At 39.2% G+C, this 13,256-nt stretch overlaps 2 protein-coding genes across 2 annotated transcripts; both read right to left on the bottom strand.

Moving 5' to 3' along the window:
- Positions 1-355: 355 nt before the first annotated feature.
- Positions 356-6,065, bottom strand: LOC143523465 (heat shock protein HSP 90-alpha). The gene is made up of 11 exons (XM_077017935.1): positions 5,874-6,065; positions 4,541-4,690; positions 4,030-4,396; positions 3,718-3,851; positions 3,211-3,528; positions 2,887-3,052; positions 2,532-2,722; positions 2,039-2,186; positions 1,662-1,930; positions 1,240-1,573; positions 356-1,093 (listed from the first exon to the last, which is right to left on the bottom strand). The coding sequence occupies exons 2-11, from the start codon at positions 4,688-4,690 to the stop codon at positions 984-986; spliced, it is 2,187 nt and encodes a 728-aa protein (XP_076874050.1). The 5' UTR covers positions 5,874-6,065; the 3' UTR covers positions 356-983.
- Positions 6,066-6,198: 133 nt separating this feature from the next.
- On the bottom strand, positions 6,199-10,932 carry hsp90aa1.1 (heat shock protein 90, alpha (cytosolic), class A member 1, tandem duplicate 1). Its single transcript, XM_077017936.1, has 11 exons — positions 10,544-10,932; positions 9,590-9,742; positions 8,989-9,355; positions 8,754-8,887; positions 8,330-8,629; positions 8,051-8,216; positions 7,707-7,897; positions 7,468-7,615; positions 7,099-7,367; positions 6,653-6,986; positions 6,199-6,535 (listed from the first exon to the last, which is right to left on the bottom strand). Exons 2-11 carry the CDS (start codon positions 9,740-9,742, stop codon positions 6,426-6,428), a joined length of 2,172 nt encoding a protein of 723 aa, XP_076874051.1. The 5' UTR covers positions 10,544-10,932; the 3' UTR covers positions 6,199-6,425.
- Positions 10,933-13,256: the final 2,324 nt, after the last annotated feature.

The following is a 13,256-nucleotide window of genomic DNA, read 5'->3' as shown; positions in this document are numbered from 1 at the left end:
CGGCGCTGATGCGTGTTGTGATTTTACGCTACATGATTTCGACTAAATTATGGTCCTCATCACGAAGGTTACTCGATTTTCATTCATTCTTGACACAGTAAAAGCATCAAAATGACTTGAGTCGTTGCTCATGACACTAAAATCTGGTTGCGTGTCCTGACATCTGCTGTTCAAAGTAAGAACTTCAGGTGTCTGATATTCCACCTTCAGTTAGATGTGGTACATTTCAGTCATTAGATCAGTTCTTAGGTTTATATTCTAGTCAGCTAGTTTATCTAACTTGTGACAATGTGCCCGTGCGAAGATGAAGAATGCCGTGTAGGATGATCACATTATAAACCAAGCACAAATGATCTAATGTGGCAAACTTTATTTTTATCTCCCACCAGTAAGTTACAATATCAGATTTAAGGTTTTAAGATACTTACAAAAAAAATAAAGTGGAATGTAAATAAATACAGAAGTGCATATGCACTTAAATACAAAAAAAGGGAAATAAACTGGAAATGACCATTTGAATCATATTGAATCAATATCACATTTGAATCTGTATATATAACAAGTCTTGAACACAATCAGAATCATTAACATCAAGTAGGCTCTATCTGCACCCAAGTACATAGCCAAGTATGACTGCATAAAACATGGATAACAATTGTTCCCTCCTCTTTTAACAAGTATAAATCCTGATGTAGCCTCATTCTTTATACATATCGAGGTGGATTTCCAGACAGGTTAGGCCTAGTCCAAGATTAAGACATACATTTAATTCAAGACCAAATTTGGTGTCTGGAAAAATGTATCCTAGCCATAACGTCATTGGATACATACAATCTGACTAATAGATGCATGCGTCTACTGACATGAGAAATCACATCTTTTCCTACAGCCATACATAGCGTAACCTGAACTCACTGCAGCACCTAAGTGCAAGTCAAGCCCACCCATTAAACCCTGTACATTCTGTATAACTGACTAATTTTTTAGTCAACTTCCTCCATGCGTGATGTGTCATCATCCCCTTCCAAGGGAGGCATCTCCTCAATAGGAGCAGAGGCAGGTTCTTCAGTGGACAGGTCATCTTCATCAATGCCTGAAACAAGAAAGGCGTGGCTTGAGGATGCTTTACTGATAGTTTGATCTTTAACTCATTTTACTCAGGGTTCCAAATTCTGCATGGTTGATTAAAAGTAAAAAATGCTCAAACCGCTATTACTTTCAAAACAGACTTATACTTACCCAAGCCCAACTTGATCATCCTATAGATGCGGTTAGAGTGTGTCTGAGGGTCATCAAGTGTGAATCCAGAGGACAACAGTGCTGTCTCAAACAGCAAGATGACCAGATCCTTCACAGACTTATCATTCTTGTCAGCCTCTGCTTTCTGCCTAAGAGTTTCAATAATAGGGTGATCGGGGTTAATCTCTAGGTGCTTCTTGGCAGCCATGTAGCCCATGGTGGAGTTGTCTCTCAGGGCCTGGGCCTTCATAATCCTCTCCATGTTGGCTGTCCAGCCATATGTGCTAGTAACGATACAGCACGGGGAGGACACAAGGCGGTTTGAGACAGTAACCTAGAAAAGAAATACGAGTTAAGTCTTCAGGGATTTAATAATCCTTCACAGAATGAGTTTTCATTAACTTTGTAAACATTTCTCTCACCTTCTCAACCTTCTTTTCAAGAATGTCTTTCATGATTTTGCACAGATTATCAAACTGTGCCTTCTTCTCTTCCTGCTTCTTCTTTTCATCCTCATCTTCTGGGAGTTCGAGACCTTCCTTGGTCACTGACACTAGGTTCTTGCCTTCAAATTCCTTCAACTGCTGAACACAGTACTCATCGATTGGCTCAATCATGTAGATCACCTCCAGACCAGCCTTCCGTAGCCGTTCCACGAAGGCAGAGTTGGCTACCTGATCTTTGGTCTCACCTGAAATAAATACATGGCAATAAACAAATGATTCAATTGTATCCACAAAAATATTAGAAAACACTGAAAGTTGTATATGGTGTTATTCAACTTAGTTTGAGTTCTTACCAGTGATGTAGTAGATGTGCTTCTGGGTGTCCTTCATGCGGGTGACATAATCTTTAAGGGACACCATCTCGTCCCCAGAGGCAGAGGTGTAGTAGCGCAGCAGTTCAGACAGTTTCTTTCTGTTCTGGGAGTCCTCATGGATACCAAGCTATTAGGGAGAATACAAAGTAAAAGAACATCAGAAGAATATTAAGTACTCTTCTAAAAACCCTTTCAATGTGTGTTCTAAGGATGGATGGCAACTGAAAATCACCTGTAATTAGTTTTAGTGGATCAAAATGGAAAACACATGGTAAGCCAATAACATGCAGTTAGTGGGGAATACGGTGGTGGTCTCTAGGGAGCACTGTACAGATTATATTTCCCTTGCTACCACATGAATACTTTGATAAATCATAAATACCTATGATGTATCAGATGTAGTAAAACTTTGCAACAGGTGGGTTAGCAAATCCACCTTCTGGCAGAAATATTCCACATGAATATTACCTACCTTGATATTCTTAGAGAACTGTTCGTAATACTTTTTGTAGTTGTCTTTGTCCTCAGCAAGTTCAGTGAAGAGCTCAAGGCACTTCTTGACCAAATTCTTTCGGATGACTTTAAGGATCTTGCTCTGTTGCAGCATTTCTCTGGAGATGTTCAGGGGCAAATCCTCTGAGTCCACCACTCCCTTTATGAAATCTAAAAGAAACACAAGGATTTAGATTCAATACAAGTTTCAAGTAATGTGGGCACTGTATATACACACAATCTAGTGGGGAGTGCTAGATGCACTTAACACTATATTTGTGCCCCCACATGGAAGCAAGTTAATAATTAACAAAATACTTGACTACTGTACTTACTGAGATATTCAGGGATAAGCTCATCACAGTTGTCCATGATGAAGACTCTGCGCACATACAGCTTGATGTTATTCTTCTTTTTCTTGTTCTCAAAGAGATCAAACGGAGCTCTGCGAGGAACAAAAAGTAGAGCGCGGAACTCCAGCTGCCCTTCTACAGAGAAGTGCTGTGAGGAAACAAAGTGTAATTATTGGTAATCAGTGATGAGCTCTGTACCATTCCACAAGACCATGACACTACTTGACACTACTTTTCTCACGTGACACAACAAGTGAGAAATGAGCTTCTCTTGAAGGTAAAAGGTCAATTTTTTTGTGGACTAACCTTGACAGCAAGGTGATCTTCCCAATCATTTGTCAGACTTTTGTAGAATTCTCCATACTCCTCATTAGTAATGTCGTCAGGGTTGCGGGTCCACAGGGGCTTGGTTTTATTGAGTTCTTCCTGGTCAATGTACTTCTCCTTAATTTTCTTCTTCTTCTTTTTCTTGTCTGAACTCTTGTCATGGTCCTCATCATCATCTGAACCAACATCCTCAATCTCTGGCTTATCTTCATCCTTCTCCCCTTCGCCATCTTTTTCTTTCTCCTTTTCTTCTTCAGCCTCATCATCACTCACCTCCTTGTCACGCTCTTTCTCTACCTTAATATTCAGAAAATGGAGTAAAATAAATGACTGAACCATCCAAACATCAGAAGTTTAACTTGAGGGGGAAAAAACCTTAGCACAACCATATTTATGTTTTACCCACTACAAGTGGCAAGAGAATCATTGAGGCTCAAAAACTTAAAATACTTTATTAGCAAACATTCAATTGCAAGGGATACTCACATAAAGAGTGATGGGGTAGCCAATGAACTGTGAATGCTTTTTGACAATGTCCTTTATTCGCCTCTCTTCAATGTATTCTGTCTGATCCTCTTTCAAATGCAGGATCACCTTTGTGCCACGGTTAATTGGTTCAGCTAAAGGATGAAATAAAAGTTTAGGAAAATGACAACAGAAGCTCAGATTGTGAGAAACTCATAACAGTACATTTCACCTTCTACTGGCATTTAGAATTAAATTTCAGGTGACAAACTGAAATGGACAAAAAGAATTCTTGCAAAGAACGTTTAAAATGCCCAATGGCCTAACACTTACAGTTATCCACCTTCACTGTGAATGATCCTCCAGCAGAAGACTCCCAAGCGTACTGCTCGTCATCGTTGTGTTTGGTGATGACTGTGACTTTCTCAGCTACCAGGTAGGCCGAGTAAAACCCCACACCAAACTGTCCAATCATGGAGATGTCAGCTCCAGCCTGCAGAGCCTCCATGAAGGCCTTTGTTCCAGACTTGGCAATGGTGCCCAGGTTGTTGATGAGATCAGCTTTTGTCATGCCAATGCCAGTGTCAATGATGGTCAGGGTACGCTCTTCTTTGTTGGGAATAATTTCAATTTTAAGATCTTTTCCTGAATCCAGCTTACTTGGGTCGGTCAGACTTTCATATCGGATTTTGTCCAAAGCCTTAAATCATAAACAAAAGGCACTGAATCCAATAAAACTGAAATGCTTAATTTTACAACTAAAGTACAACTATTGTATAAGTAATGTACAACTATAGCCCAACTTATTAGCCTGAACTTATTATAGCACAATATCATTACTTACATCTGAAGAATTTGAAATAAGCTCCCTGAGGAAGATCTCTTTGTTCGAGTAGAAAGTGTTGATGATCAGAGACATCAGCTGGGCAATTTCTGCCTGGAAGGCAAATGTCTCTGCCTCCTCCTCCATTGGTGTGTCATGTGCTTCAGGCATCTGCACAAGAAACAAGAGACCAGTTTGTACAAATGAAGGAAAGCCCACCTGATTGTCACTATTTTTTTAATGCACATGCAACTCAACTGCAACTCAAATGTCAGTGTCACATTGCCTGAAGGACTAAAGCACTGTGCTCAAGCTATTTAAAAAGCTTACTTACAGATAATTATTATGGGGTAAGTAGCTAGCTTATAAATAGCCATCTTATTAAATGAAAACAACCTTTTAACATATTCACAATCTTTCACTCGTCACGAGAGAACGTCCTGATGCCTCATTAACCGTCAATATAATCAGTATCTAATATACAACCATCAAGGATCCTGATCAATGATTTTCCGGTTAAGTCTCTGAGCATATGGCTGTGCGCCCAAGACATGCGCCACCTGCTGGTTGCCGCGACTAACAACAACCTTCTAGAACCTACCAGCCTCGCCATAGCAGAAACCCACTCAGTCTCATTTGTGTATGTTGCACATGTTAACTATAGAGTTAAGCACACTAGAACGGTTAACGCTTAAAATTGATAAATTTTATGGTGCAAGATTATTTAGCCAAGACATGTTTTTTTTTAGTTTAGCTAACTAAAGTGAAGCGCTTTCAACCAAGTATCGCTAGCTAATAGATTACATCAAATTTTACCCTATACTTTCCATAGTTGGCTAGCGCTTTTCTTTAGTTTTATGTTCATAAATTAGACAGGCTAGTTAAAATACGTAGTCCAGCTAGTTATATTCATTCTTCGCGGGGCACAACCGAGACCGTGTTCATTCAAGCTACAGTACACGGCCATCTGGTTGGATGGCCGTGCAAACTCCAGTTGGGCATCTTAGACATGCCAACGAAACCTCCTCAGCAGACAGCTAGGGAAGGGAACGATTTTATACGATTTTAATTACAGCTATCTTTTAAAGACATTTCGTTGGCTAAGTTAGCTATAGTTTATTACACCAAAAGAGCAAACATTTTATTTCTCGCAAGTAGTTTTTAACTAGATATCCAGCTAGCCAGTTACCTAAACTGATCATTAAACGCGAGCTGTGCTAGAGCATTAACTTAGCCATCCTAGCTAGCTGACGTTGAGGCACACTGTCTATCTTGCAGGATTAAAATATAAAAAAATGTCAGTTAACTCGTAGTCAGTCACTCGTAGTCCAAGACTCTTTAGCTAGCCGCTTACCTTGAAGTCAGTTAAAGAGAAAAGGCCTCCGTTAGTTTGAGTGATAAACTTGCATCTATTCAGCGTGCAGTATTAACTGACGAAAACCTTGAGCCTCTATATATACGTCTCGCCTCAGAGTGTTCGAGAACTCCGGTGTTCCAGAAACATCTCGAATCTTCCCGACGCGCTTTGTTGTGCGCGTGGGGAGGGACTTGTGGGCGTGTCAGTCGGTTGAAGTAGGCGGGTGTGATTTTTATAACCTAGTTGATTTGCAGGAATGTAGCTGTTTCACAGGACGCGTCTCCTTGAAATGTAACTCGAGACCTTTTATAAATAGTATTTTATTATAAATACTTTCGTTCCTTAAAAATGTTGTTCAAACATCAATTACATTTTCAGATGATTGTCAAACAAGCACAAAAGAAATTAAAATAACAAACATTAAATTTAAAAAGCAAATCAATAGGCCATCTATAACATGATTAGCACTAAGGACATTAACTGCTAGTAATTAGAATGGACAAGTAAAAAAAAAAACATTGTGTGCTATTTGAATGCCTAATCAAAATCTTAGTCAACTTCCTCCATTCTAGAAGTGTCCTCATCACCTTCTAGAACAGGCATATCTTCTTCACTGGGTTGAAGAACATCTTCAACAACTGAATCATCATCATCAATACCTGCAAAAAGTAGAATTCACATATAAAATATGCTTTTCTCTTGTCAATTATATTAGCACATACTTCCTAGATTGTTTTAGTTTCAAGTATATCCTTGAGTGTTTCATTTTAACTCACCAAGACCAAGTTTGATCATTCTGTAGATGCGATTAGCATGTGTCTGTGGATCATCCAAGGTGAATCCAGAAGACAACAGAGCAGTCTCAAATAGTAAAATCACAAGGTCTTTCACAGCTTTGTCGTTTTTATCCGCCTCTGCTTTCTCTCGAAGGGTCTCGATTATTGGGTGCAGAGGGTTTATCTCTAGGTGCTTCTTGGCAGTCATGTACCCCATCGTGGAGTTGTCCCTTAGAGCTTGGGACTTCATTATTCTCTCCATGTTGGCTGTCCAGCCATATGTACTGGTCACAATGCAGCAAGGAGATGCAACCAAGCGATTTGACACAACAACCTTGTTGGGGGGAAAATGTTGTGTCATTATAACAGTGTAATTAAGTTACATAATGAGGTACATATTTGTTGAATAGATTCACGTCCCTCTTACTCATGAGGGACTCTTTTACCTTTTCAATCTTTTTATCCAATATGTCTTTCATGATTTTACAAAGATTTTCAAATTTGTTTTTCAGCTCTTCTTGCTTTTTCTTCTCTTCGTCATCTTCAGGGAGCTCCAGACCCTCCTTGGTGACCGACAACAGGTTTTTGCCATCATATTCCTTCAGCTGTTGAACACAGTACTCATCGATGGGCTCGATCATATAGATCACCTCAAGACCTGCTTTGCGTAGGCGTTCCACAAAAGCCGAGTTGGCTACCTGTTCTTTTGTCTCACCTTTGAGAAAGGGGAAGAATGGTGTTTAAATTAATTGACATTCAAAATGAAGAGTGTTTGTATTGTTATTGCAGCCATGAGACAACGTAATGCTACTAACCAGTAATATAGTAGATGTGCTTCTGATTGTCCTTCATCCGGGACACATAGTCTTTGAGAGACACCATTTCATCTGCAGAACTGGAGGTATAGTAGCGCAAAAGTTCAGAAAGCTTCTTGCGATTCTGAGAATCTTCATGGATCCCAAGCTGGAATAGAACAGAAAACATGAAACAATGCTGATATATCCCGCATTGGGGTTTTCTCTGTGCTCATTCTGAATCAGTAGTGTATATCTACCTTGATGTTTTTGGAGAACTGCTCATAGAACTTTTTGTAGTTGTCCTTGTCCTCTGATATTTCAGTGAAGAGCTCAAGGCACTTCTTGACCAGATTCTTTCGGATAACTTTAAGGATCTTGCTCTGTTGCAGCATTTCTCTGGAGATGTTCAGGGGCAAATCCTCAGAGTCCACCACTCCCTTTATGAAATCTAATTAGATAAAATAAAAATGAATATAGACAATATTGATCCAGTAATGTATTTTCCAATATCAATCTGAAAATAAAATAAATATACGACTTGGGTGTCTGTTAGGAAATAATATTTATGACACAGTAATAAAATATATATTAGCACACTTACTAAGATATTCAGGCATCAGCTCATCACAGTTGTCCATGATGAAGACTCTACGCACATAAAGTTTAATGTTGTTTTTCCTCTTTTTATTCTCAAAGAGGTCGAACGCTGCCCTTCTGGGGACAAACAGCAAAGCACGGAACTCCAGTTGGCCCTCGACTGAGAAGTGCTGTATCAAAAGGTTAATTCATTAGTCATAGTTACTCAGTTATTGCCAGCAACAGTGCAAAGAAAACAATCCATGAGGTTTCCATTTTCTTTCTGTCATTTATACTAACTCACCTTGACTGCCAGGTGATCCTCCCAGTCATTGGTAAGGCTTTTGTAGAAGTCGCCATATTCCTCGTTGGTGATGTCATCAGGGTTACGGGTCCAGATAGGCTTAGTCTTGTTCAGCTCTTGAACATCAATGTACTTTTCCTTGATCTTCTTCTTCCTCTTGTTTTTGCCATCTTTGCTGTCCTCGTCCTCATCAGATCCCACATCCTCAATCTTAGGCTTGTCTTTCTCATCGCCAGCTGCTGCCTCCTCCTCTTTCTCTCCCTCTTCCAGGTCTACCTCCTTCTCCCTCTGCTTCTCAATCTAAAACACAATGATCAAACAGGGGGAAAAATTCTACATTAGAACTAATATATGTAGGCATGGATTTTTTGTAAAGATGTATCCATAGGAGTCCATCTATTCAAAAGATGCAGAAAAAACTTACGAAGAGAGTAATAGGATAGCCGATGAATTGAGAGTGCTTCTTAACAACTTCCTTGACGCGCTTCTCTTCAATATATTCAGACTGGTCTTCCTTCAGGTGAAGAATCACCTTCGTGCCACGGCCAAGAGGCTCACCTGTGAACCCAAAACACAGAGACAATTGAATTAAAGAATTTGAAACAGTACTGTGTAAAACACAGATTACATTCTGTCAGGTGTTCTCTTTGAGTGCCTACCACAGTCAGGTTTCACTGTGAATGATCCACCAGCTGCTGACTCCCAGACGTACTGCTCGTCATCGTTGTGTTTGGTGATGACTGTGACTTTCTCAGCTACCAGGTAGGCCGAGTAAAACCCCACACCAAACTGCCCAATCATGGAGATGTCAGCTCCAGCCTGCAGAGCCTCCATGAAGGCCTTTGTTCCAGACTTGGCAATGGTGCCCAGGTTGTTGATGAGATCAGCCTTTGTCATGCCAATGCCAGTGTCAGTGATGGTCAGGGTACGATTCTTCTGGTCAGGAAGTATATCGATCTTCAGATCCTTACAGGACTCAAGTTTGCTTGGATCTGTCAAACTTTCATATCTAATCTTATCCAAAGCCTGTGGAAAAAGGTTAAAATCAAATGAATATGTGGTTTTTCCATTGGGGTGGGGCAGGGTGGGGTGGGGTTGGGGGTGTGGCTAGATCTGATTCCTGTAAAGCTGATTTGAGACCATGTTAAAAACAGTATATTCATGAAAAAAATAAGTATAAAAAATTTAAATGTCTTTGTTCCAGATCTCTCTCTTCTTCATCTCTCCAAATAGTTACTGAACTTTGGATTATGAACTTACATCTGAGGAGTTAGAGATGAGCTCCCTGAGGAAGATTTCCTTGTTGGAGTAGAAAGTGTTGATGATCAGAGACATCAGCTGAGCAATCTCAGCCTGAAAGGCAAATGTCTCTGCCTCCTCCTCCATCATGGGCTGGGCAGCTTTTTCAGGCATCTGTGTTAAAAGATGAAAAAACACCATCAAATTTTTTAAACACCTTTTTCATGAGAAAGTGTATTGTAACAGGTGGCTATATTTAAACAATCTCAGGTCTGTTTAAAATAGGCTAATAAAAAATGCGCTAATGAGATCAATTAAAATGAAAACTGAAAATTGAAACTGTATCTCATAACTCATAAGCTATGACCTTACAGGTAGTTTATTATTTCCAAAATAATAGCTGTTTTTTTTCATTATTATTTAAATTTCCAATGGGAAGGCATGGGTAGACTAGTGAGGCATGTAAAGCACTTATGATTTACTCCTTTAAAACATCAACTATACACAATTTCGCCTGCTGATTTTTTTTATTGGAATAGTATCACAAGTTCCTCGTACGATAGTAAAATTATAACTTGGGTTATCCCTCCTAGTCTGCTGACCTAATCTGTCTTACTCATGTTTCATAGTACTGCATGCAGCTGCCATGCTCTTTGTGAAGACCTCTGCCATGTGCTCTCTAACTAACCTTCTATCATGTAACTTTTCATAAAAGATGCAAGCAAATTAATGCTTTGGTAATAGTATACAATTGATTTTGATATTTTTAATGTAATATATGATTTTAGGAATGACAATAAGTCATCCTATTTAAAGCATTGCAAATTCAGAATTTGAGTGATTACCATTAAGACTGAGAAAATAATTCATATTCCAAAATAATCTCAAGACAAATGTTTAGTGCAATGTTTCTCAAAACCTCAGAAAAAAGTAGCAGGATCTGTGGTTAGGCAGTAGTTTTAACAAGCCTCTTACCTTTCAGTTGTCTTCTATGTATGCTATAAGATATATAATCTTCCCTTGTATGGAGGTACACTCCACTCAGTGAATGTTCTTGTATGTTGAGCTGTGCTCTCTGCCGTTCTGCTGAATCTGTCAAGCACTGGGCCTGCTCCAGTCTTTTTATACTTGGAGGTCACGATTCTAGAAGCTCTCATTCAGAAGGTTCCAGAAGTATCCACTATGGTAGATAGTGTGCATGAGTGAGTGGGGGTTTGGAAGGTGGTGGTCTATGTCCATACACCATTTGTCCTTTTAGGGTTGAGGAGTCACAAGTGGTGTGTGTCAATCACAGTGAGAACCTTCCGGATTGCCAGTGGCATATGGGTCTGTCAGCGTCACAGCTGGGGGCAATGCCTTCTACTCAGTGACACAACCACAGCATCCTATTGGCTAGAGGAATCTGCAAATTTTCACTAGTTCACTAGGTGCTATTATTCACAGTACAGACTGCACATATATGTTCAAGCTTATAGCCTAACTATAGTTGAACTTTACAGACTGGACAGTGTTGTAATTTCTTCCTCTTTTTAAAACATATTACAGAGTAAGATTTGTGTTTACTGACATAATTGAAGGATTCATTACTAATTGTCACAAAAATGTCAGGACAAATTCACATCTAACATAGGCTTCATATACAATAGGTGATTATCAAAATAGTTAGCAATGATAAATGAAACGAATTAAACAGAAGAACCGGTTTTTACCACTTTGTCTATTCCTTTTCACTTTTTGATTATCTGAGAATACAGCACTAACCAAAATAGATTTTGAGTTTCCCCTCATCTAAAATGTTTCTGATTCTGATTAAAGTTTGAACTATAAGTCAAATGGGATTTATATATGCTACGATGGTACATTAAACATGTTCGAGGAGTTCAACGTGTCACCTACGGTACGATGTCGACATAGTACCACTCAAACCCTGAAATCTGTTTATTATTTAGGACAACTAGCTTCATAACCACTCAAGTAACTTCACAAAAAAGAATAGGAAATAGAAAACACCGCTCAAAGGAATGTAGCACTAATGCTGTTATCAACGCTATGTAGATAACGTCTACAAAGGCTTGAGGAATTTAAACAGAATGCTAACGTCTTCGTGACTATTTAATGCATCAATTAATGTATTATTTAATACAATTTAGGCAGATGCTATTTGCACCCGGGTATATGCAGCAGTATGTGTTATTTGCACCCGAGTATATGCAGCAGTGTGTGCTATTTGCACCCGGGTGTACATAGCAGTGTGTGCTATTTGCACCCGGGTATATGCAGCAGTGTGTGCTATTTGCACCCGGGTGTACATAGCAGTGTGTGCTATTTGCACCCGGGTATATGCAGCAGTGTGTGCTATTTGCACCCGGCTATACGTAGCAGTGTGTACTATTTGCACCCAACATTTTGATTTATCAAAGATTAGTACTATTCTTTTGTGTTCCATTTTACTTACAAATTATTTTACAAGAAGTGAAGATACTTTTATTTGGGGTTATGGGGTAGACCTGTTTGAATTTTGTTTTTCACTTGTGAGTCTTTTTCTTTACCATGCTTAGAATTTAAATAGCAATTTAATTATCCTAAGTCGCTTACCGCTAATGGCAGTAATCACATGGTAAATACTACATGTAATATACACTGCCAGTGATAAATAATGTTAAAACAAAATGTAACAAGTTAATATCTGTCTGTAGCACCCTGATATGTACACCACATTGTATGTGTCACGTTATGGTCCCCGACCCCTCCCTTTGGGCGTGTGTTTACGTCGTCTGCGTCAGTGGATCTCCGTGGGTGCGGTTGCGTCCTGTGATAATTCGTTTTACCTGTGGCTCGTCTCGTCATCATGTGGGGTTTATATAGTTTGTCTATTTAATGTGCGTTCGCGCAGTGTCTTGTGCTCGTCGTTGTTTGAGTCTACGTGTCTCTATATGAGTGTTAAATGTGCACTGTCTGCGCTATATGTGTAAAGACAAATAAAGTAACGTCTGTAGCGAACAGGATTCTGTGTCTCGTCCTTCACCCAGTCGCCAGCGTTACAGTATGATGTATACAAATATTCTTCCTGCCAGTACATTATCAGCCTCTTTAATTTTATTTAATTTCACAGAATGCAGAAGACAGATTTGACTTTTTAATTCATTTTTTCTGGATGGTTTGTACATTTTTTAAAGAAATAAATTGGGGTTTTTATTATTTACATCATGTTTAAATAAATTTTAATTTTGTGCATTGGATGGTAGCCCTCTTCACTCCATAATCTCAGTGCTCTCTGGAATTCCTCACAACTGTCGAAGGAGTATCCTTCACAAATGTTCTTTAGCTTTTCTTCCTTCTTGGGAGAAAACACAAATATTAGCTTATATAAAATAGTCATTACATTATAAGTCTGGCATATTGACTCTGTCATGCAAAAACCTTAATTCAAAAGGACTGTACATCTTTTGTTATACACATTCATGTCCTTTGTGTGTACTGAAACAACACAAAAATAGAGAACAAAAAGACAAAATTATATAATTTTACACAAAACTCAAAAAATAGACTGGACAAAATTGTTTTTGTAAGATAGCAATGCGACTGTCACGTAGGGCTACACCCCCCTCTCTGTCACTTCGGGTTCCTGTCCTTGTGTCTGTGTTGTTCCCTGCGTGTCTGTCTCCATGGTTTCCCCTCGTATGACACG

Source organism: Brachyhypopomus gauderio, chromosome 9 (assembly GCF_052324685.1).
Source record: "Brachyhypopomus gauderio isolate BG-103 chromosome 9, BGAUD_0.2, whole genome shotgun sequence".
Taxonomy (NCBI): Eukaryota; Metazoa; Chordata; class Actinopteri; order Gymnotiformes; family Hypopomidae; genus Brachyhypopomus; species Brachyhypopomus gauderio.
The sequence above is the reverse complement of the archived record's forward strand: the minus strand, read 5'-3'. Positions and strand labels throughout refer to the sequence as shown.